This window comes from Cervus elaphus, chromosome 33 (assembly GCF_910594005.1).
Source record: "Cervus elaphus chromosome 33, mCerEla1.1, whole genome shotgun sequence".
NCBI lineage: Eukaryota > Metazoa > Chordata > Mammalia > Artiodactyla > Cervidae > Cervus > Cervus elaphus.
The window spans coordinates 41,140,999-41,165,734 of NC_057847.1; the positions used below are offsets into that span (position 1 = coordinate 41,140,999).

Genomic DNA, 24,736 nt, shown 5'->3' on the forward strand with positions numbered 1-24,736 from the left:
TCCTTTCAAAGAATTTATTCCAAGTTTGGGAAGAGAGAGCCAGTCTTAACATTCTTTTAGCTGACTGATTAGTATGAGGCCAAGGATCTGTACTGGTGATGTCAGCATACCTGGAAAGGGTTCTTGCTGTCAAAGAGTCAAAGTCTAGTTGGAGGAGACACAGGTTACAGCACCATACTGGGGTGTCGGCAGGTAGAGTCTACATGGCACGTGGGGCTGGGATTGGGGACAGTGGTCCAGGGAGTTTGGAAGGATGGGCAGGCATTAGACCAGCAAAGGAAGAACTGAGGAGGACTTTGAAACAGGGGAAGGGCCAAGTCCAGAGAAGTGGGTGGATGGGGGACACTGCCCAGGGGGTCCAGCAGGGCCAGAGCAGCCTATAGAAGGCATTCGGGTTGAGAGTTGAGGCCCTAAGTAGCCTGGCAGGGCCTGGTGCATGAGGTGTGTGTTTTGGATCTTGAGGGCACTGAGAGCTATGGAAGGATTGTTGTTTAGTTGCTACTAAAGAGCTACTAAAAAGAGCCGTGTCTGACTCTTTTGCAGTTCTATTGACTATTGCCCACCAGGCTCCTCCATCCATGGGATTTTCCAGGCAAGAATACTGGAGTGGATAGCCATTTCCTTCTCCAGGGCATCTCCCCGACTCAGGGATTGAACCCGGGTCTCCTGCATTGGCAGGTGTATTCTTTGCTACTGAGCCACCTGGGAAGCCCACTGAAAGATTAATTAGGCTCAGTTTGTGTGTTTTGAAGGAATTGTGCGGTGAAGTGGCTCACAGGCTGCAGCAAGATGAGAGGTGAAGGGACAGGGAACAACTAGTCCTCCTGCAGGGTTTGAGCAGACAGGCCCACGTGCTGCCTTTTCAAAGGCATCCCAACTATAGCAACTCGATAGTGGCCAACAAAACAAAAACAAAACAAAAACAAAACCCTTAGTTCCAAGAGAAGACCTTTGTTGTAGGTAGCGTACAAATTCTAACAGCAGCAAACGACAATAACCTAATACTAATTCCACCGCTACTTTTATTATGGAAACAGAAGGCTGAGCTGCTGACTTTTCTAGCAACTTTTGTGAGACATTTAAATCCCTCTCTAGCTGGCCCTTTGTTCCTGTGTTGCCATGGAGTGTCGGTAAGCCCAGCTCAGAATAACCCGGGCAGGGACATGAGAGGTGCAGCTTGCCTGCTGGCTGGCATGGTGGCTGGCCAGGTTACACTGTTTTCATTGCTCCCGTCTTGGGAGGAGGACCGGGCTGCTGGTTGCCCTGGCAGCTGTGGAAGGTGTATGTCTTGGCTGCCCAGAGTTGGAAAGGCAACCCAAACTTGCCTGCCTACTGAGCATGTGCGGCTCGCGATCGAGCTGATAGCAACTGAAAATAGCCCACGGTGCACCTGTCCCTCATACACCAGCCCCGGGCCGACTGCCATTTAGGACAGCGTGGGCTCCCCTGCTGCCCAAGGTGAGGGGCTGCATGGATCTCAGTGGTTCTTAGGAAGATCTTGGGAACTTTGGCCCTGGCTTAAAAGGAAACAAAAAAGGAGCAGGCTCTTCTGAGTGGTTCCGCTGGGCAGTCTTGTGGTTAGTGAGTGGCCACCGTGACTATGGATGTACAGTATGTGCTGAAGACACCACACACTTCTCCTTGCTCAGCCAAACGGGGTCTGACAAATGGAGAGGTCTGTGTTTTCTCTTGGAGGGAAAGGCTTTCCTAAAAAAAACCCTGGATAGCAGCCATCGTGGTGTGCTCTGCCACAGTTTTAGAAAGGGGGAGACATTGAGTTAAACTCTTTTGCTTGATTTTTTACCTGCTCATTAATTCCCCCGTGACTGTCTGTGGATCACTTCTAGAAGGTGTCTCTTTGCTAGGTAATTCTTTCTCAGCAGTCCAAATGTGGGCACAGCATAGCATCCCAGCATGTTAGGAACTGTCTGTTTCCCCTTGGGACTCTTTCCATTTCCTTCTGGGCTTTCATCTCTGCTGCGGGCTTGCCATCGTTGGACAGGCTTGGCACGCCGGTGTGGATGGAAGCAGGCTCTGAAAGGAAAAACTTCTAAAGTGACTGGTAGTACTGAAGCTACTATTTAAAAGTGCCCCTTCTTAGAGACGTGGGCTATCTTTAGGCTGTCGGTGCTCTGCCATGGGAGCCAAAGGCACTCTGCAGAAACCCTGGCCTGTTGTTCTTGCCTTGGTCTGTGTGTAGATATTCTTGCTCCCCGGCCAGTGGCCTCGTGACACATCTCGGATTTAGCTGTCTTTCTCCTGCCAAGGTCCAAGATTATCATGGAAATCGGGAATGGCGTGCTGGGCCACAGAGCTGGGAGGGGGGCCGTGAGGGGGTGTGGAATGTGTGTTTGAAAAGCCAGTTCTGGTTCACAGCACTCTGAAGAAAGGCTTTCTGTTCCCACCTAGAGTGTAGGCACCAGGAGCCTTTCTGTGGGCTTGGGAGTAAGAAAACAATAAACTGAAAATGACCCACACTCAACTTTTTTCATGGTGACTTGTAGGATTTCAGTGTCTGATGAGGAAGCCAGTCTTAAGTGTGTTGAATTTAGGAGTTCATGAATTCTTGTGGACTGTATTCATTTTTAGACTTGGGATAATAAAGATAGGCAAAGCAAAGATCACATTATAATACAGATGCACAAAGCTTGTAGTCATGGGATTCCTTCTTTCTTTGACCTTCCGTGGAGTTGTGAACCTACAGGACCTTAGGATGTGATTGGAAAATTGGGAGACAGGAAAGCAGCAATGTCAGAGGTTTGGGCTATGCCCCAGTTTTTAACCCCTTGGGTATTTTGATCTCTTTGGCTTCATTTGAGCTGGAAAGAAAAGAGTCTAGAAAATACCTCATCTGTGCTTTTCTGTGGGCTGGGATAGGGTGGAGAGCTTGAGAGGAGGAATTTAGCTGGATTTAACTACTTCTGGATGGTTTTGCCTTGAGCTCTGGGTGCCATGATACCTAGAGGCTGGCAGTTTAAGGCTGTTGTTAACAAACTGGAGTGCTGCCCATCTTTTAAAGGGTTTATCTCTGTGGTTTGAAAGCTTCCGGAAAGGGAGTGGGGGTGCGGTGGCGGCTGACTGATGGTAAGCAGAGATTGGCAACCTTGGAGGCTCGGTCCCTGATTCCCAGAGAAGAAGGTCATGGGCTCTGGAGGGGAACGGAAGTAGGAGCTCTGTTGGCCCTTCTTTGCTGTCTGGTCCCATGCAGTATATTTTCAGTATAGAGCCTGTGTGGGAAACCCTTGCTGGAGCAGCCATGCACTCCCCAGATATCCTAAGGGGTGGTGGAGATAACCCAAATGAGTCAGGAACATCTCTTCCCACAGAGATGAGCTTCAAGCCTAAGACATGCTATAGATGGTCCCACATCACCGGCTCTCCTGAATCTAAACAAGGAATGACTTCTCTGAAGTGTTTATAATTCCCCAGTGCATTTTCCCCCTCCTTCAGCCTGTGTCCTCTCTGTTACTCTCCCAACAACTGGAGCTTCACTTAGATGCAAGAATACATGGGACAGAGTAGGGGTATATTGTCTCGGAAAGAATTCCTCAGTAGGTACTTTCCATTAGGCCTGGTAATCATTTGTTTATATGAAGCGCCAATTCAAGAAGACAAAATGAAGAAAGATTAAATAATGACCCCCATGTTTCTCCCCTGTGAAGGAGTTGCTTCACAGACATGACACACGTGTTAAAGCTAAGTCTCTGCTGTGTTCATAGAATCATAAAAATCATGGAAGAGACAGACCAGTGTTGTCTTAGGTCAATACCCCACAATGCTCTTTAACTTGTTAGTCATTTAAACACAGACGGAGTTTTTGGCTTTGAAATAAAAGGTGTGGCTGCTGCAATTGACTTCATTTACAGGGATTATTTCAGAGACAAGGAGTCAGCCCAGACACAAAATAGACAGATGGAACTCTCCCCCACCCCCCCAGCTTCAGCAGTTCAAATGCAGGGTGACTTAGGAATCCTTATCACCTTCAGCAGAGCAAGAAGGGGAAAATGATGTAATTCACTCTTCCTCACTCCCTGCTGAAAATGCCATTATTTTCACTGATAGGAGAAAAATGGTAGCAGAGACCAGACGCATCCTTTCCCTGCTGAGCAGGCAAGTCCTGCAAGACATCTCTAAACTGGCTGGAGCCAGGGCTCTCTGATCACCATAGCATCATAGAGGCTGGAAGGACCTCCCATAAAAGCCCTGCTCTTCTATTGATATATTAAATAATTCCTTGTTTTCAGAACTCTTGCACTTTACTTCTTTCTTCCAACATACACAAGCAAGCAAACAGAAAACCTACCATACCACAAAAAGTACCAATTTTCCACACTTGTAAGCCCGAGTAGGTGACCAGCTGTGACGCTGTGGCGAGCGCCTGCAGGGAGAAGGGTTTTGCACAGACACGCTGGCTCGGTGACTAAGCCTTGCCTGAAGATCTCTGCTGACATTTAAAGACTTTATAGGCTCAGTCGGCTCTGAAAACCAGCATCATGTCTCTTCCCACCTCTAAATCCTGTCTGTGAAGAGAAAATTCATTCTGGAGCTAAACGTTCATCAGGCGTGTCCTCCCGCCGGGGGCTGAGGCAGTTGTGGGGAGCCTAAGGGTGAGCCGAGTGGGCTCAGCTCCTCCCCTCATGGGGTGCACAGTCTGGAGGGGAGACTTGGACGTGGAACACATGCTGACACGTGTGTGTGAGTGTAGATAGGGGCTCCTGCTTTACACTTGGGGGTGTGAACAAAGGCTCCTCTGAGGAGAATGAGGTGAGATCTGAAGGGAAGACGGGCACAGACTGGGTTGGGGGGGTGTCCTCAGGAAGGAAGCCCAGCATCCCATGGTGGGGAATTCCATACCTAGTAGACCTGCGCTCCTGAAGCAGGAGGAACCCTTCCCAGAACCAAGGGGATCAAAGGTGAGGCTGGAAAGGTGGAGCGCAGGTCAGCCAGGGCAGGGTGACCACTGTATCTCCCCCCGTTTTTGAGGGAGGCAGGGTCGCAGCTTGTGGGATCTTAGTTCCCTGACCAGGGATTGAACCTGGGCCCCAGCACTGGAAGCCCTGAGTCCTAACCACTGGGAATTCCCTGTGTGTCTCCATTTTGAGGGTCATGGAGTCAGGCTTGTAGATCTGAAATGGGGGCACCATTAGCTCAGTGAGGGAACCCTGGAGGAAGGGCACATTTAGAATAGAGGCATCATGAGTTCAAAATTGTGGAAACCCTACTATCATTTTTTATTGTTGCTATTCTAATTTATATGTGATCCTATTCAGTTGCCCCTATTCATATTTTCTTCTTCGCTTTTAAACTTTACCAAATATCAGTTTCTCTGTTCAGGTTAAAAAAAAAAATGATTTGGGTTCCCTAAGTGGATGTTTTGTAATGAGAGCATTTAGGCACCTGGGTGTCTTTTATTTCCAAGCATATAGCCTGCTTTCTTGCCAGACCATCAGATGCCCTTCACTAGGCAGTCTGGACAGACCTTTGTGCTTCTGTCTCAGGAGCAGGCTTGCTGGCAGTGATACCTGGCATTGCAAAATCCTTCCGTAAGCCTTTGTTTAATGCCAGAGATCTCAAATGCTGAAGATTCTGGAAAGGTGCCATACTGCACTCTCGGCTTAGGAGCTGATGGAAGGCCTCCCATATCTATGAGCCTAATAGAAGCTGTCATTTCAAATGAATGAACTGTTTATACTGTTGGAAGAAGTCCACGGATGTTTGGGGTTCCTTTTTTAGCCTATAAAGTTCTGAGCTATTGGACAATGGCCTCATAGACGGTAGTCTAATCATTGCAATGTTGTTTGTGCCGCTCTGAGGTGAGCCTGTAAGAAATTCAGCTGTTCCTTTTGCTGATTCCTGGGATCACAGCTACAGGCTGGTTGACTTGGAGCATTTTCTCATTTGTCTTCTGTGTCAAAGACTTCAGTGGGAAACGTGGGGTTTTGTGCACCATTAAGAATGACCATCAACTGAAATGCCTCAGAGCATTCTGGAATGCATGACTGGGCAGGTGGGCAGGAGAACATGGAAGTCCCTTCAGAGTGTGCCTAGGTTGCTCAAGTCCCACTTAAGACATGAATGTGGGTCCTCTTACTCTGAGGCACAAGATCATCCCAAACTCTGGACAGTCTTAGAAAATCTGCGATGCTCTTTGCTCTGCCTCTTCCTCTGCCAGCCCAGGATTAGGCTGTGAGAGTAGGTGTGTCCAGATGGTGAGCTGGGTATCACCCAGAACGAGGAGAATCTTTTAAAGGATTCGGCCTTGGTGAACCCCTGGGATCCCCAGCCTGAGCCTGTGGTTGCAGAGCCAGCCCCGGATCCTTCCAGGTGGCGCCAAGGACTCCCTGCTGCTCCCAGCCAGACGTGGGCTGCCAGTGTGTTCACACAGGCCTGGTTCTGGGGCTCCAGAGGGCACAGAGTGCCAGCCATAACACTGAGTAATGCTGGGAGGTGCCTTCAGAACAAACAGTGTGGGTGAGCTCTGCACAGAGGGAATACCTCTGGCTTGACGTTTCAATTACTGAATTATTTAAATGAGCGTCAATTAGGTAGAGTAGACGGACTGCCTTCTGCCAGGGCACTTCCTAGTTATTTGCACAGGCAAGTGTAAAATGCTTCATATCAGATGTGGCGCTTCCTGGCTGGACTGTTGAAAATCAGTCACAGAAGGTGATTATCCTTCCTCGGTGTTCCCTGATGTGTAGTGTATTTATATCTCAGTCTGAGAGATTAGAGGTCCACAGACCCTTGTTTGTGGCCCTAAAAAGGGCTTTGTGATAATTCTCACACTTCCCCACCCCACCAGCCTACCCCAAATAAGATATCCCAGGCCCACACATGTTATGGTTATTCCTAAATTTTAACAAGATGAAAGCAGTGAGTCACAGGCATTTGGGGGCCTGTTGTGTTTCTTAGAATTGTGAATATTAAGATCTGAAAATGCTACTACCTTGCTTTTAACCTGCTTTGTTGAATTAGTGATCCTGGCTCAGAAAATCCTTTTGGGGTCTCTTAGGTTGATCTACTCTGTTGGATAAAATTGCCAAAGTGGCGTTTAACTAATGTTTGGGTCTGGTGTAGATGTGTGTGGGGGTGCATGGGGTCATCCTTAGATTGTGAATTTAAGGTCTTTATATTTGGCTGTATTAAAAAAAACCTGATTCACTAAGGGCTCTGCTAATCAGTCATATGGGAATTCACAAATTAAGAAAATTAAATGTTGGTGAAAAGCAAAATAGGAAGCAGAGTTGGTGGAGTTTTTATACTTTCCCATTTGCTAACTACTGAACTGAACTCATGGCCCATATCAGAGACTGAGTTAATTATTACATAGAGTTAAGAGTTGTCTTCCTTCTTTTTTCCTTTTTTCTGACTGTGGCAGGGAAGATCTGAAAACCTTGGTTTTTAACTTAGAGTATGACCCCACAGGATAAGATCCGATTAAAATCTGTACCCAGTTACGCCTGGATGCACGGCAGGGTTGGTCTAGTGGGCTGAATCTTACTAAAGACTGTATCTACTTGAGGCTACTCACTTCTGGCAGTATTCTCTAGGTCACAATTTAAACATCTGTCAGACCATCCCCATGTCCTTTCAAAAGCCAGAGACCTTGGCAAGGCAGGAGACATCTTGTGCCTGTGCACCTAGAGTTTGGGCTTCGACTTTAAGAACCGAGTTCACTCTGAAGGCACGTTAGAGAAATTATTATTGTCGTTACTTTATTTCTTTTAATTGACTTTTTTTTTTTTATTAGAACCACCAAGTGCAATTAATTCTTTGGTACCCTGAACCATCTGTTTCCATAGAATCGGTGATGAGTGAGCCCTCTATGGCCTGGGGTTGTTGTTTGTTGTTGTTCCTGGCAGACCGTAGGTGTAGCAAGTAAATGATTCATTCTCCTCTATTTATTATCAGTCTGTGGCCAGCTCCTCTCCGGTATTACTTTCATTTTACCCCTTCAGCCCCTCTTCCCCAACCCAGCATCAACAGATACAACCTCTTTAATGTGTTCAGTATGTATTTTTGGATATCCATGACCTTTAAAAATTATTTAGGGTCTTAAAATACACATTTGTGTCTCACATTTACATAAATTACATTACTGAACAGCTTTTCAACATACACTTTTAAATTCTCAGCTATGATCGCAAATCAGTATGACACCACTAACTCTGCCCCTCACCCCGCCCATCCATTTCCCTCCAAAGAGCCATCACCTGTTGGGCAGCATAGTTGGCAACCCTCAGCACAGCTTTGTGCCATCCGAGAGTGGCAAGCATGTCTAGACTCCCTAGAAATATTATCTTTCAACTTGCTTTTGGCAAGAGTAAACTTTTTGCTGGATTATGTCAACAGATATATATGTTTCTCATCCTCATAGAAATAGATTGGTGCTGGAGTTTCTCTTGGATTTCTCTAGGCAAGGAAAAATAAAAGACTACCCTTCGGCTCATTAGCGTTCTTGCTCATTAAAAATGTCTGACGGCTCTTGCTCCTTGGGGGTGAGACTGGTGACATACATACACTGTCAGCGGCTATTTTGGATTTTCTGCTTTCGGGCATGTCTCTGCTCTTAGATGAGCCCCTTGTGGTTTTCAAAAGACCTAGCAAGTCAATTATAAATAGAAAGCTTGTGTCTGTGTGTCTGTATGCGCTTACTCTGTGGGACGAGGCACCCACATTACAGTGGGCAGTGAACTATTTTTCACTGCTTTGAAGAGGGAAGAAGAAAGATGAAGAATGCTTTTCTCTTTTTGAGATAACCCACACCTCCACACATACCCACACAAATCTGTGTAAATGAACTTGACATTTTCAAAGACCTTACCTTAAGGTCTCCTCTTGAAAGCACAGCCATCCGACCTGTTATTTTAAGAAGGAAGCCGTTCTCTCACTGACCTGCTGCCACAGAGGGTTCAGGGACTTGAAGGCAGGCTGTGTGTGCTGCAGACCTTCAGGGGGTCGTGAAAGGCGCCACCCCTTTATATGAACAGTGCTTTGGTCAAAGTGGCCTCAGCAGACTAATCAGGGGCCTCCAGGAATTGGCTGTTTATAGTCTGTCTTCACTTTCCTTATCCACTAGTGGAAACTGTTGGTACCAACCAGTCTGAACTAATTATTCTAACACAGGAAAGAAAAGAGTGATTTGAAAGATGAAACTGCAAATGAGTGTTTTCAGAAAGAGACAATTAGGAGGTCTGGTGAGGTATGCTTCACTGATGATCTGTCTTGTGCCTTGGACCAACCTGTGTAGGCTTTTCCTTTAGTCCCACTTGTTACTTTACTGTTCAAACACTGTTCGATTCCCTTTGTCTTTTTGTGCCTCCATCCTCAATAATTAGTGCCCCCCGCTTTTTTTTCCTGCCAGTTGAAAATGTTTTAGCAGTGATGAATTCCCATAGTAATTAATGTAAAAACTCTAGTGTTCTCCTACGGAAAAATTAATCTAGACATCTAAGCGAAACTATCGATAATATGGATATGTAATTATAGACCGTGCACCTTTGTGAACTCTTACTGTTCTGTTGTGTTTCTGAAGCAGACAGGTGATGGCAGGAACATCAGCTGCCCTTGTGTGAGTAGTCGACAGGGTTTCCTATGCAGCTAGTGGGAGCTGGTATTAGCAGATGCTATGTATCTAGGAGCCTCTTCTACAAAAAATAAAAGCAATGAGCATTATGCTCTGGTAAAAACATTCTGATTCAAGAACTGGGATATGAGAGCCCACCAAACCAAAGATACCTTGAAAGCCACAATGGGAGAAGTCCATTTTCAGAAGCCTGTAACAGATGATAAGAACTAGTAGATGATAACTACTAGGTTCTTCAGCCTAGTAGGATGTAAAAGCGCACCCAGCTTGTAGAAACACATTCATACCTTGAGAGGTGATTATTATTTGGTGGTTGGTCAGATGAGAGATGTAAGATCATGACCAGTGGTGATGCTTCACCTGACTTTCTTCTGTTCAGTTAATGCGTTTGCATTGGTCTTGGAGAGACTGTGTGATTCCCCCAATGGGGTTACAACCCACACGGTGATTTTTGTCTTCCTTTCTCTCCCCACTCTGCAGACGAGAAGCCCAAGGTAAACCCCAGACTTTACATGTGTGTGTGTGAAGGCCTCTCCTGTGGGAACGAGGACCACTGTGAAGGCCAGCAGTGCTTTTCCTCGCTGAGCATAAATGATGGCTTCCACGTCTACCAGAAAGGCTGCTTCCAGGTCTACGAGCAGGGGAAGATGACCTGTAAGACCCCGCCGTCACCTGGCCAGGCTGTGGAGTGCTGCCAAGGGGACTGGTGTAACAGGAACATCACGGCCCAGCTGCCTACTAAAGGTTCCCATGGACTTTTCTATTTCTAGATCAAGGGTTTTAGTTAGTCTTATCCTGGTTCTTTGTGGGTTAAAGATGTGAGTAGCCACAAGACTTTCCTTCTAGTCTTTGAACAATGGGTGACAAGGAAGTTAGGTCCAGTGAGGAAGAGAAAGGCATGGCCTTTTGGAATCTATAAGGAGGATGGATGTTTTGGGGAAAGGGAGCAAAGTGATATCTACTCTGGGGACGATTTGGCAGACCAGATGTCTCTTGGTGTCATAAGAAGGTGAATAGCTCCTGATACCTTTTTCTGAAAGGAGCTATGAGATCATAATTTCTAAAACAGTTGTGCTTATTAGGTACTTGTCTCTATGTTGAGTATGTAGGGAGGAAAATGGAACATAAGGCTCTGGCATCTGAGAGGAATACCTTTCCTTCTTTAAGAGGAAGGAGACAAAGCCATTCTCCTGTATCGGATGCCCACTGATCTATCACTGCAACTTGAAGCTGGGTGAGGTTTCACCTCAACCTTATAGTTTATGTGGAATCTTCTCCATATTATAGTCAATATGGACTTCAATCCTCTTCTGAAACTGTTTCCCCATAAACTGAGCCCTACACTGCATCTCAAAGTCCCTACAAATATTAATGTACCTTAGTCTGTAGATTCAGCCCAAGCCAAATTTACTGTCTTAATATATACTACATTTTTAATAGGTGTCCTTAATCTTTCACTCACACAAAAAAGAAACAAACTGTAGGAGAGGTTATGAGAAGTATCCAAGGCCAGAAATGATAACTAGCAAGAGAGAGAGACAGAAAAATGAAACAAAACAAAACACTGATACAAGATCATGTTGTATAATTAATAATTTTTAAAGTTATGGTGAGGACCTTAAGGTCTATAGAAAAGGTTAAAGTCTGGTAAGCAAATAGGATTGAATAATAAAAGAGATTTTGTATTAAATGGTTAAAACTAAAAAGGGTACTTGATGGAATAAAGTTTTAAACCTTGTGAGTTAAACTGTGATTAATAGAGTGGACAGACCATGAAAAATGTCTGCAGTCACATAAAAATCATGTCTACAGTATGAAAAGTTTCTCATCTGCAGAAGACTCTGCCAGATTAGACTTGTAATACAAAATTTATTTACTTAAGGAATTTCTAATTTAATTAGGGAGGCATGATATTTATAATTTAATGTTGTACGTAATTAGTTTTATACTTTATTTTACAAATGACATGTACCATGGAGTATTATGTGACAAGTTATTGATTAATTTGGATTTGGAAAGTTTAGAGAAATTTATAAAGGAAATTCAGCTTGAGATTGAATGACTGAAGGGGCCAGGACATGGAAAGAGTAAGACCTTCGTGGGGAAGAACAGGGCTTGGTTGTATAATGTCTTAGGAAGGGGGTCTGAAATCACAGGTGATAATTGCTTTGGGATCTTTTAATTATGACCTTCACTATCCAACTAAGAAACTTTAACTCACTACACAAGATGAAAGCCTCTGTGACATGTGAGTGTTCAGGTGAATGAATGCATAAATGTTTGAATGGGTGATGTGATAATGTCTGAGCCAGAGAGTCAATGCGTGATTAGGTGAGTGAGTGAATCAGAAATCAGAGTGAATGTTTTAAGTGAGTGAATTAATGTTGAATAAGTGAGTTAAAGAAAGTTGAATGAATAGGTTCCTAGGCACAAATCATGATGCAAAAATAGCAATGAGAATACAGCAATAGATATCCAAGAGAAGGCCACAGATTGGATAATTTGGTCTTAACTCAGATAGCACTTTCTCATAGGAATACTGCAGCATAATATCTGTAAGGGCTTGATGATAAAACATCCTTACAGATCAAATCTTCAGTTAATAAGGATAGTATCAGATTTGTATAGTACTTTATATTTTAAAAACGCTTTTCACACAGATGCGTTAAGTTGGTTCTCAGTGGAGTTTTTTCAAAATCCTATTGTGTCTAAATGAATAATGGTTAAATGACTGGGCTGTTGGCCAGGTGTTATGAAGTATTTTAGTTTTAGCACTTTGCAACTTATAAAAACTATGTGGTCAGGGTCAGGAGCTACTTTTTAGGTATTGGTTATACTAAATATTAACAACAATGATCCTATAGCCAATTACCCTTCTCTCCCCCATCTCCAGGGAAATCTTTTCCTGGAACACAGAATTTCCACTTGGAGGTTGGCCTCATCATTTTGTCTGTAGTGTTCGCAGTATGCCTTCTAGCCTGCCTATTGGGAGTTGCTCTCCGAAAATTTAAAAGGCGCAATCAAGAACGCCTCAACCCCAGAGATGTGGAATATGGCACCATTGAAGGGCTCATCACCACCAACGTTGGAGACAGCACTTTAGCAGTGAGTTTGGGCTCCAGGGGACCCCTCGTGTGACAGAGATGGCTGAAGATGCTTGTTAATTTCAAGTATGAAATGCTAAGCAGTTCCTGGTAACTGGACCATGTCCACACATACTACTGGTGTCTCATGTTCTAAGCAAGCATATGCTGGCATGCTTATGTGAGTTTAGTCTCCTCTACGTGAGAACATTTATTTTAGACAGACCTTTACATTAAATGAGTGAGTGGATTTATTTTAGTTGACTCTTGGTAGTTATTTTTCTTTTGGGAGTGAAGGGACAGGGACAGACAATGGTCACCTGTAATTTTGATGGTGGGAGGGCAGGGTTGGAGTTTACAGTACTCAGTTACTCTATTTTTAGCAATAATAGTGCTTTTAGCAAAAAAAGGCCTAATATTAAAAATCACTTTCCTGTCTAGATTATTTTAACACCCTGTAATTTAAGACTTTAAAACCTGACATCCAAAAAAGCAGCCATTACATTTTCTGTGCTCCTGTGCTGCCCCCTTGTGGAGGGCACTCATTCGGTTAAACCAGTGCTGTCCAATGGAAATATGTGCGGCACGTGTAATTTAAATTTTTCTAGTTGTTGTAGCTGTTCAGTTGCTAAGTTCTGTGTCTGACTCGTTGCGACCCCATGGACTGCAGCACGCCAGGCTTCCCTGTCCTTCACCATCTCCTGGAGTTTGCTCAAACTCCTGTCCATTGAGTTGGTGATGCCATCCAACCATCTCATCCTCTGTTGCCCTCTTCTCCTCCTGCCCTCAATCTTTTCCACCATCAGGGTTTTTTCCAATGAATCGGCTCTTGGCCTCAGGTGGCCAGAGTACTGGAGATTCAGCTTCAGCATTGGTCCTTCCAATGAATAGTCAGGGTTGACTTCCTTCAGGATGGGCTGGTTTGATCTCTTTGCTGTCTTTAAAAAAGTTAAAACAAAACAAAAAAACAAACAACCCACAGATGGTATTAATTTTAAGAATATATTTAACAAAACATAGTTAACATAATAATTATCATTTCAGTATATAATCATAAAGAATTATTAATGAGATACTTTGCATCCTTTTTTAAAAAAAGCTTTCAAAATCTGTTGTGTATTTGACACGTACGTACAGCACACACTGTTCAGATCAGCCGCATTTCTCTGGCTCACCATCAGCCTGTGGCTTACACAGAGTTAGAAGCCATTGTATTTGTATGTTTTGAAGTTACTCTTTTTGCATAGTTTAAAATGATGAAATCACATTAAAAAGCGACTGTCTTTTTTCACTTTTTGAAATTGTTTGTCAAGTGTTAATTTTAAAGCACCTTTAAGCTTTAAGTGAGAAAGAGAACCACATGCTATGAATAGGTTACGTCAAGTGCTGAAGGGAAAAGTAATAACATTCTACAGGGGTATTATGCTGAGTCAGATGGTCCCTTTAAGAAAGGCAAAGATCTGTGAATGTTAGAAAGATGTTAAAAGTCATGCCGATACCAAATCGATGCTCTCCTTGTCACTGACTGATGAATTGAAAGATGGTCAGGGTGGCAGCATTTAATGTGATTCAATGTTATTTCTGCCATGACTATGCATTGCCTAAAACTGTCTTGAATTAAGTCTTGATCTGCTAGATAATAAACCTAAAAGTGACTGCAAATTCTGCAGTGAAGTGTTTTTGCTGGAGAAGACTTGTTCTCCCCAGTCTTGGGAGCTCAGGTGCTACACCTGGACGACTGCCCTTAGCCAGCTGTGCAGACATTTGATGGTGGCTGATACAGGCTGGGAACTAGCCTATCCTACTGCCTTCTCCATCGCTGAACCACAGTCAAGTTTTGTATGAAAAAAAGGGGGAGGGAACCTTGTTTAGCTTTCTTCCCCCTATGTATTTAAATTCTGCTACATCAAACTGGGAAGAGAGGGGATAAGGACATTTCATTCAGAAAGTAGAAAGCCAGTTTTTTCTTTAGAAGTGTACTTAGAAGTTTATTTTGCATTTTAAGGCAAACTAAATGAGTTATTAGCAAGGAAGATGCAAGGTTGAATCCTGACAAAACTTTAGCAAAAAGTATGAGATCGAGTAGTCAGAATTTTGTTTCTTAGAATTGCTAATGTAACTAATCACATTGGGCACTGCTGGGAACCTCTAGTCTAAATTACTATCTAAGTGGCTTCTATAATTCTGAAAGCAGAATGGTAGCATATGCTAAGATAGTCTTCTCCACTCAGCTATGTTAAAGGACAGTATATCACGATATGACATAGTAAACAACACTGTTTAAAACAAGTCATCATTATTGGTTTACAGACATGCTTATTTAAGTGATATTCTCATTTACATGACTCAGCAATGTCTATCTTACTAAACAGCTCCCCTGCACTGAAAAAGAAGCCTTGGCATCCAAGAGTTAAAGTAATGTTTGTCTTCGGTTGATATTTCTTCACCCCCCCCCCCCCGCCCCCCCCCCCCGTCCTGAAGTCTATGAACTAGGTTTAGAACCAGGACTGCACATTATTTTTAAAAAATACAGTTTAATTTTCAAAATTATTCTCTCAAAAAAATGGATGAATAAAGAGAAAAGTGAACAGCAAAAGAGATAGTTAGGGAGATGTGAAACTACTTCATCTATATTCAATTTCTTGCTGATTATCTATTTTATGGCTTTTAAGAATTCTAAATTTCTTTCTTTGGATGTTCAGATTTTGGTAATTTTGCTGATCAACAGTATTTCAGAGTGGTGCTCAGAGTAAGTAAAAGATGATGAAATTTGAACAAAGAAATGTATTCCTTCAACAGGCCAGCTACAATGTTTGGGAAAGGAGGAGCTTTGGGGAGTGTCAGCTCAACATTGCTGTAACATTACCACAATCACCATAGGCGCAGTATTGTTTATGATAGAAAATCCATTCCTGATTCAAAAGGCATCTGCTTCTTGGCTTGCACTGAGAGTAAGAATGGAAAATTTATGAATGAACTATTGGGAATCTTTTTTGCAGTGTGTTCATTTTTAGAAGTAGATTGAAGGGAAGGGAAGTGAAAGCCGCTCAGTTGTGTCTGATTCTTTGCGACCCCATGGACTACAAAGCCCATGGAATTCTCCAGGACAGAATACTGGGCTGGGTAGCCTTTCCCTTCTCCAAGGGGATCCTCCCAACCCAGGGATTGAAGCTAGGGTCTCCCACTTTGTGGGCAGATTCTTTATCAGATGAGCCACAAGGGAAGCCCAGAAGTAGATTTGGGGTATAGTTGTATGTTTTAATGGAAGTTATATTTCTTTCTCTCTCTGCTTTGTGGGTAATTGACTTCAGGAATGACATACAGTATATGAAATCATGTGTGAGAAACTTTTGAAAATTGTAAAGCACTATAGAATTTACAGAATCTTTCCTCATTTAAAAATTTTAAGAGTAGACAACTATTTTTTAAAAAAGGAAATGACATAGAGGTATTAATTTCGTGACTCTTGTTCCTTGCCTACCTTAAAGGTAACCTGCATCCTGGTCACTCTCTGCTCGAGTGGACCAGTTTGAGGATGCCCACGGCCACTGCATTAGAGTTGTTTGTTCCCCATTAATTTGTTTGTTCCTTACTAGAGTTCCTTAGCTGGCATGTCAATTAACGTACATCCCTTGATAGATACCATGAGCAGGGCAGAATAGGGTCAACTGTGCTCAGCTTTTGGACTTCAAAGCCTTTTATTTTTGCTCCACTTTCTGTCTGGTGCTTTCCTTTGGGCTCAGCCCTGTATTTTGGGCTTTTTAATTTACATCTTTGACTTGGTCCACTCATTTTCTTTCTTCAGCTATTTTATTCTAAAACTCTGGATACAAGAAAGGACTACTCAGGAAGATCCCTCAGGGAAACCGATCCCATATTAGGGAAGGGGCTAGCTTCAGGTTTTCCTAAGGAATAAGATCAGTCCTTCATCCAGTGGGGCTTTCCATGCACCCGGATGGGCCACGTTTCCAGGATCGTAGCCTCTATGCAAGTTACACCCAGATGCATGCTCTGACCTGGAAGCGGTTCCTCAATCCTTTCTCTTTCTCCTTGTTTTTTGTTTTTTTTTTCTCCTTGTTTTGAACTACAGGATTTATTGGATCATTCGTGTACATCGGGAAGCGGCTCTGGTCTTCCTTTTCTGGTACAGAGGACAGTGGCCCGTCAGATTACACTGCTGGAGTGTGTTGGTAATTCTCTTTTCCCTTTCTTTGTGGGGTCTGTGCAGTGTTCACTGTGGTTCTAGAAGTATATGGACCTTGGAAAATCTGCTGCTTCTTGTCTCTTGCTTGTTAAATGTAAGGTGTGAGATAGCCCTGTGGAGTAGCTATGCTTCTAATCTGTGACTTGTGTTGGAGCACTTGAACTTGGTAAAGTTCTTTTCAAAGGAGTCTGCCACTAGTTAGTATAGAAAATACCTAGTCAAAGGCTTTCAGTTTTAAGTAAACCCTTCACGATATTGGGACTGCTTGAAAATGAACTAATACGCCTGCTCCTGACCAAAGATAGGCATTGGTGAATCTGAGGTAAGTTGGTTTTTGGACAATAATCTTGACTATTGCAATTTTTTACTTTCTCATTCTTCCCCCTTAAAAAAAAATGAAATAAACTTGCCAAAGCTACCCTTATAGCTCCTTTATTTAAAGGAGCTATGTACATTTCTCTATGGCCTCTCACATTTTTTTTTCCTGTATCAGAATATATTTGTGTAGAGATGTAATCATAGTGTGTATGTAATGTGTCCCTGTTTTCAGTTTTAAGCTCATACACATTTTCATAGGTTTGTACACATCACAGGTGTCTGAGTGGTTGTGTAATTGTCTATTGAGTAATAACTTTAACAATACTTGAAAAAAAATTGGCACACATTGCTTCTTTTGAGTGAGTAGCGTAAACTTCCAGGAATTGGGGTTCCTAGGTCAAATTTTTTAACTTTTTATGGCTTGTCTTTATATATTGCTGAATTGTCCTCTTGGAATATGGTGCAGTATGCTTTTTTTTTTTTTTGAAAGTCCTGATTTTTGGGTATTTGCAAGTCACATGACAGTTTTCAGTAATTTCTCCTTTAGATGGCATACAGGGATGGCCACAGTAGCAGTAATGGATTAGAACCATCTCCACACTCTCCTCCTAGTTCTCCCAGTTTGAGAGGCGTGAGCTGGCTTTGCAGCTCTCGTCATCTCATTTTTTTGTCTTTGGGAGGTGACTGGCCATCATAGGCTGCTTCACCGTTGGCTGCTGCTACCCTCCAGCTTTTCTTTCTGTTTTCATGGGAGCCAGGACATCCCCAAATACAGCAGTGGAAGGCAGGTGGGCAGAGGTGGTAAAAACAGCGACCGCCACCTGCAGGTACACCGGCTACTGGCAGGAGCCTGTGGCCTCTTCTCTAGGTCTGCAGCTACTGTGAGTGTTTCTGAACTCCCACTTCATGCTTCTCCTCCACGGTGGACTGTGAGTAGGGAAAATATTAATAAAAGTGGAAAAGCTCCCAACATGCTCACTGCTTACAACCAAGGTAGTTTTCTTATACCAGCTAACATCCTATTTGATCATGAACAAGGGTGACTGGATTGGGATCAGAGGGCAGTGAAGGGGGGACATTACCCCCCACCCTGTTGTCCCGTGGTAACTCACCATTCATGCAACAGCAGCCCTCAGGGGTGGACCCCAGAGTCCAGAGGACAAAATAATATTGCATCTTTAAAAATGCATACTGCTTGTGGTTGTATAGATATTCTTCAGCATTTTTTAAAATAGTTCAAGTTCATCATTTTACTGCCTTAATGCTAAAGAGCCATGCATTTCAGTAGCTTCCAGTGTTCATGTAGTACAGCCTTGGATAAAAATATATGTTATGAACTGTTTGGATAGTATCTTACCATTTTTGGCTCAAAAATATAGGGAATTGGACTAGATCAGTTGCTCCAGGTGGGATCAGTGCACCTCTGAATTTCAGGTGTTAAAGCGTCCTCTTTTGCATCTCCACGGCCAGGACTGAGGCAGCTCTGCTTCTCTTTTCAGGAACTTATGCATAGGCTGCATCTGCAAAAAGCATTTGACAACTTAAAAGCCTTTGAAAAGCACTGAAGTAGGTTTCTGTTTCAGTTCTGTCTACTTACGCTGACATCTGTCTGTTTCCTTTGTAAAAAGGATTTGAGGCAACTATATAGTAATGTCCACAATGCTCTGGGGTATTTTTCTCTCCTTCCTAATGAGAATATGAGGACAAAGGGCTGATAAAGATACAGAATGGAACCAAAGGCAGGAGAAGATTAGTGTTCCATTTTGTAGCAGTCCATGCTATAGATCTTAGCACTGGTCTTCATCTTAAACTACAAATGCTGGACAATTGCCATGACTTTATTCAAATTAATCCTGCACCCAGTGCGATTTTTGTGACTTGACAGTGGCCCACAGAGACCCTTCCTGGGCTCATTTAATGCCCTTTGGATTAGTCATTGGTATTTAGTAGGGAGACACTGCTTATCATAAGGGAATCTAGATTGAACAGTTTTGATTATGCTTCAGGACATAATCTTCTGGACAGACACGCTTTCCTTCTCCATGTTTGGGTTCTCGGCGGCTTAGTTTTCCAGCAAAGAGCTGTATTCCTGCATATGCATATATTCCTGTATGTGGTCATTTCCATCTGAGATTACCATCAGCCACCAGCCTTGGCGGAAGGCCCCACTGCTCTGCAAGTCGGATCTCCTGCTGTGCTGTGTTCTAGGTTACGCATCTGTCTTCACCTTTGATTATACCCCGTGATGATCCCCATTGTCTCATGGTAATTCCCTCCTCCACCTAACCTCCCTGATCACCTACCTGTAATTAAGGAGAAGCGTGGAAGCAGGGGCATGTCGTTAAGCCGCCCCTTGTGCCGGGCCTGTACTCCATGGATCAGATCACAGCTGGTCACCGTGCTTTGAAAATGTCTTCTCCAAGTGGCCTTTCCAGTGTCGCCCACTTGTGGCATCACAGGGAGTCTCACAAGGGAACACCCATAACCAGTGTCAGAAATCGGGACTGTTCTGGGATTACATGTTTAAGACTTTGCAGATCCTCTTTGGAAATATATCCTCTGCCAAGAAATCCTTTACGGATGGCAGTGGCTGCCCGTCTATTTCCTATACCAGGATTGTTCTGTTTGTGTGTACATGTGTGTTAATCCTTCAGAGCACACATCTCAAACTTCATATTCTCCTTTGTGAAAAATATAAAGGCCTATGTAAATTCACCAATTTGGACTCTTAGAAAATGCCTCTGTTGATCCGTCATGACGGGGAGGAATCACATAAGCTATTCAATTTAGCCACATACATGTTTCTTGGATTTCATCAACACCGAAGTCTAATAATCTATACCATTTTCTGTCTTACTAATTTTCATGTGCTTTTACAAACCATATGCGTTTCATACCTTTTAAGAGAGGATGTAAGTGTAAACTCTGTAACTAGCAGCTCATTGTATGAATGCAGGTTCTGAGAGTGTTTAATGTGATGTCACAATAGGGTGGCTGGGAGGGGCGGTTTCCACCTTGATTTTGGATGTCTTTACAAGCAAGAGGTAGTGGTATTTATCAGGTTGGTCATAACATGTTACAGAAAAACCCGGATGAACTTTTTAGCCAACCCAGTATATTCCCTAGTGGTATTTTTCCAAGGGGAGGGGTTGAGAGTTGCGGGCACAGTGTTAATTGGTGAGCTGTCCTGTCCTCCTCCCAGCGTCACCTCTGTGCTGTTTTCCACAGGGAAGGGCAGGTATGGTGAGGTGTGGAGGGGCAGTTGGCAAGGGGAAAACGTCGCTGTGAAGATCTTTTCCTCCCGGGATGAGAAGTCGTGGTTTAGGGAAACAGAATTGTACAACACTGTGATGCTGAGGCATGAAAATATCTTAGGTAAGTACACAATCCCCTCATCAATTTTTTTCTAGAAATAAATAATGGCCTGCCTTTGCCCTTTCTGATTGGGTGTGTGTGAATATGCAAGTCTCTCCTGAATGGTGACATAGGGACCGTCAGCATTTATATACACTGTTGAATTTTCTTTTCACACCAATCTCTTGTTTAAATCTGCAGAGGAGCTAAGTTTGAAGATTCTCTGGATGATGAAAAGGAGATTGTTACTGCTAAGTCTTCCTCTGCAGGTTGTTATTTAAATAACAAAAATTTGCCCCATATTGTTCACTTCAAGGCTTCCTCCGTAGTTCTGCTTACCCCACCCTTTTTGAATATTTATTACTTGAATCAAGCTAAGAAAGATCTTTGGACGATTTCCTAGAGATTCATAGCTCCCAGGGACATCATAATTAAATGCACATTCCTTCAAACAAGGCATTGCTTTTTAAAGCCCAGATTTAGAGAGGGATTTAGCATACATTTTAATTTGGAAACTAAAGCTTGGAAACATTTGTGAAATATGTGAAGAGCTGATTGAAATACTGCTATGGAAGTATAAAGGGTTAGAATATTTCTTTAGTCCGTCGACTTCTTTTTGAAAAGTTTCTCTAAATGTGTTTATACTAATACCTGTGCGAGGAATGCTGCCTGGAGTGCTTCTTTAAGAGTGGATGTAAAGCTTCTATAGAATTTGACTCTTTATTATAGGATAGTGTTGGCTACGTCATGGCTATTGGATTGGGTTTGGCTTATAGGAAGATTGTTGCCAGAATTCATTTCTATTCCAGTACTGCCAGTGTAGTATTTGCCAGTATATTAATGAAGCCTGAGTCAAGTTGTCTGCAAATCATGGTATGAAAGTTGTTCAAAGCTTGACTCTTAACAGTTTGATGGTATGTTTCATGTCAGAACGGTCTCAGTTTCTGGTGTCCTTCCCTCCCCTTCCCCTCCCCGCTGGGCCCCGGGCATCACCTAGTTCTCCTCACTGGTGTCAGTGCTGTTGGTCTTGCCTTTCCAGTCCATCTTGTGATACTAAGTTATCTTCCATTGGGGAGCTGAGACGCTTTTGCTCAAAATGTCTTTGACTCTCATACTGCTTGCAGCATGTGTGATGTCTGAGCCCGGCATTCCAGGTGCTCTATTTTGAGGTCTCAAGGAGTCTCTGCTGCTTCCTCTATACACGTGCCCACATGCAGCCACTTCCGATATTTGTTGCTCCTCAGTATTGTCCATGCCTTCATCATGTGGTCCTGCTCACCCACTATCCGCATACCCCCGCTCCAGCCACCCTTTCTTGCATCAAAACTTCTCAGTTCCCTTCCAGACTCTCCCAGGGGGTCTACCTATACCCTTCTGCCCTCCGGTACTTTGTACCTGCACTATATGACTCTTGTCATACACTGCCTTATGTTGTAGTTTGTGTGTGTAACAGCAGTGGTGATCAGTTACCATGCAGTCAGCACTGCTGCCTGTCATGTCCATTTTCTCATTATCTTCACCGTGATTGTAGAAGGGTAGATACTCCTGTTTTCCTGGTTGCAACTGATAAGGTTTTTGTTTTCACACCCAGTCCTGGGGACAGTTCCCTGCACGGGGTAGGTGCTCAGTAGATATTGATTAAATTGGATTTAATCGCTCAGGAAATTTGAAAGTCACCTTTGCAATACAATTCATGGGAGAGAAGTTAGGGTCCCTCAGTGTGATCACAGAAGGCAAACCACTGTCCACTTCTTGTTAAGTAATGATCCTCGGAAATTCTGAATCCATGAGATCTTGTACCCTCATCACAATTACAGCTATGTGGATTAATTTTACTGTGTAGTCAGTCCCTTTAGTTGAGAAGGTGCATAGAACATGTACCACCTTTTTCAGTTTAACTTCTTCTTTAGCAGCTTTTTGGATGGAGAGGCTTGGAGGTTTTCTGTATCATTTTCTTTTCTATCAGAAGAGCATATTGTCTTGAATATGAGATCATGATTTCCCCCACCCCTGAGTACTGCCAACTCTAGCCCCCAAGAAATACATAATTATACACACACATACACAGTTCTGGGCCTTCACTGGTTATCTCCCTAAAACAATCAACACTTTCTTCTGCTTTGTCTGGTGTAGAAGTCAGCAGGTAAGTGAATGATGGGAGGCTGTGTTATGGTGTTTGGAACAGTGTCTGGGAGTTTGGGAAGCTGGTTTCTACTCTCACATAATTAGAGGCCCACAATGTGATTCTGGGCCAGAGTTGTATGTTTCTGAGCATCCTTTTCCTTATCACTAAAACCAGGGAGATTGAGTTAATGTGAGAATTTCGGTCCAAAAACTTTTTTTTTGCCAAGCTACACAGCTTTTGGGATGTTCACCAACCAGGGATTGAACCCTGTGTGGTAGGTGAAAACACTGTGTCCTAATAAACCACTGGATCACCAGGGGATTCCTGTCATCTTCCACTCTTTTTTTTTAAATTATGGTACACATGATATCACTTACTTGTGAAATCTAAAATATGACATGAGCTTATCTATAAAACACAAACAGACTCACAGATGTAGAGAACAGACTGTGGCTGTGGGGGGTGGAGGATGGTGGAGGGGGAAGTATTGGGAGTTTGGGACTAGCAGATGCAAACTTATATATAGAATGGGTAAACAACAAGGTCCTACTCTATGGCATAGGGAACTATATTCAGTATCCTGTGATAAACAGTGATGGAGAAGAATATGAAAAAGAATGTGTGTATATATATGTATAACTGAATCACTGTGTTGTATAGCAGAAATTAACATGACATTGTACATCAACTATCCTTCAGTAAAATAAATTTTTAAAAGATTATAGCACCAAAAAATTATGGTACAGTATCTATTAAGTTGACCATTTTAATCATGTGAGATTTAAATACATTCATATTGTGCAGCCATTACACTCTCCATCTGTAGAAGTGTCTCATACTCTTAAAAGGTATTGATTCACCATTTAATGTCAGAATTTTTTGAGATCAATTGGAAGGAAACTCCGTAAAAGATACTAAATTACAAAATTTGGGGTTGTAATTGAACCCTGAGCTATTTTGAGCTATGAGTAACCAACTACACTTGAACACTTACTGTGTGGTAGGCATCTTACCAAGCATTTTACCTGTACTAATTCTTTTATTCTCACAGTAACCCTTTGAAGTATAGGACGGTGCTATTCATATCTTACAAATGAGGAAACCAAGGTGGTGATTTTCTTTATATTGTATATACTCTTTAAAAAATTTTCTTTTAGATTTTTAATTGGAGGATAATCGCTTTACGATGTTGTATGGTCTCTGCTCAACAGTGTCAGTCAGCCCTAAGTATGCATGGGTCCCCTCCCTGTGGAGCCTCTCTCCCAGCCCCCAAGGTGGTGATTTTACGTGACAGAGGTGGGATCACCCAGCTCAGGATGGTGAGCCACGTGAATGCCCAGCATTGCGGCTCAGGAGCCTAACACTCTCAAACCCTGTGCTCCACGGCATGCCGACCTCACTCGTCCACGGTCAGAGCTGCCTGGCGCCTGGCTCCCACCAAGAGCTGCCATTCAAGAGGCTCACAAGGGTACTGCTTACCTCACTTAAGATTTGGGTTTTATTTTAGTTCTTGAGGAGCCTGGGAAGATGACTTTGGCTGTTCTGAAAGAGGCTTTTACCCTAATCACTTTCTCTCTGTGTTATGAACACATCCAATGGTTGGGCCAGACTTCCAACTTATGGGGCACCTGTTCAGTCTCCACTAACAGTAGAGGGCTTTGACTCATCTGCAAATGTCCCATAAAAATGCTCTAGCATGTTGAAGCAAATGTAGTTACAAATTCAGACTTGAGTGGTAAACAGCTTTTAAAAATCCTACTTATTTGAAAGTCATTTTTCTTGAAGGTCTAAAGCATAATTAAGGGCCAGAAAAAATCCCTCTCTAAGAACTTGGGGACTTAGAGAAGGTGAGAGAATGAATCTTATTTACTTATTTATTTATTTAATCACTCAATCAATCAGATGCTGCGCTCCCTTGGCCAGAAGAATCAATAAAGGCTACACAAATTTATCGCAGTGATTTAATTTCTTTGGAGTGGTGCTTCTATAGTTTGGGATACTCATTTTTGAGAAAGTTATTAAAGATGGATATCATGTGGTATAAAATGATCAAGCAGAAACGTTTA

General features: G+C 43.0%; 1 protein-coding gene across 2 annotated transcripts in view; it reads left to right on the forward strand.

The window, feature by feature from the left end:
* The window catches only part of ACVR1 (activin A receptor type 1), a 127,282-nt gene that overhangs the window by 82,916 nt on the left and 19,630 nt on the right, over positions 1–24,736 (forward strand). For both annotated transcript variants that reach the window (XM_043894907.1, XM_043894906.1), the window contains exons 3-6: positions 10,067–10,330; positions 12,480–12,691; positions 16,760–16,859; positions 20,420–20,566. In XM_043894907.1, coding sequence (XP_043750842.1) covers positions 10,067–10,330; positions 12,480–12,691; positions 16,760–16,859; positions 20,420–20,566 — 723 coding nt within the window. The remainder of the gene's footprint in view (positions 1–10,066; positions 10,331–12,479; positions 12,692–16,759; positions 16,860–20,419; positions 20,567–24,736) is intronic.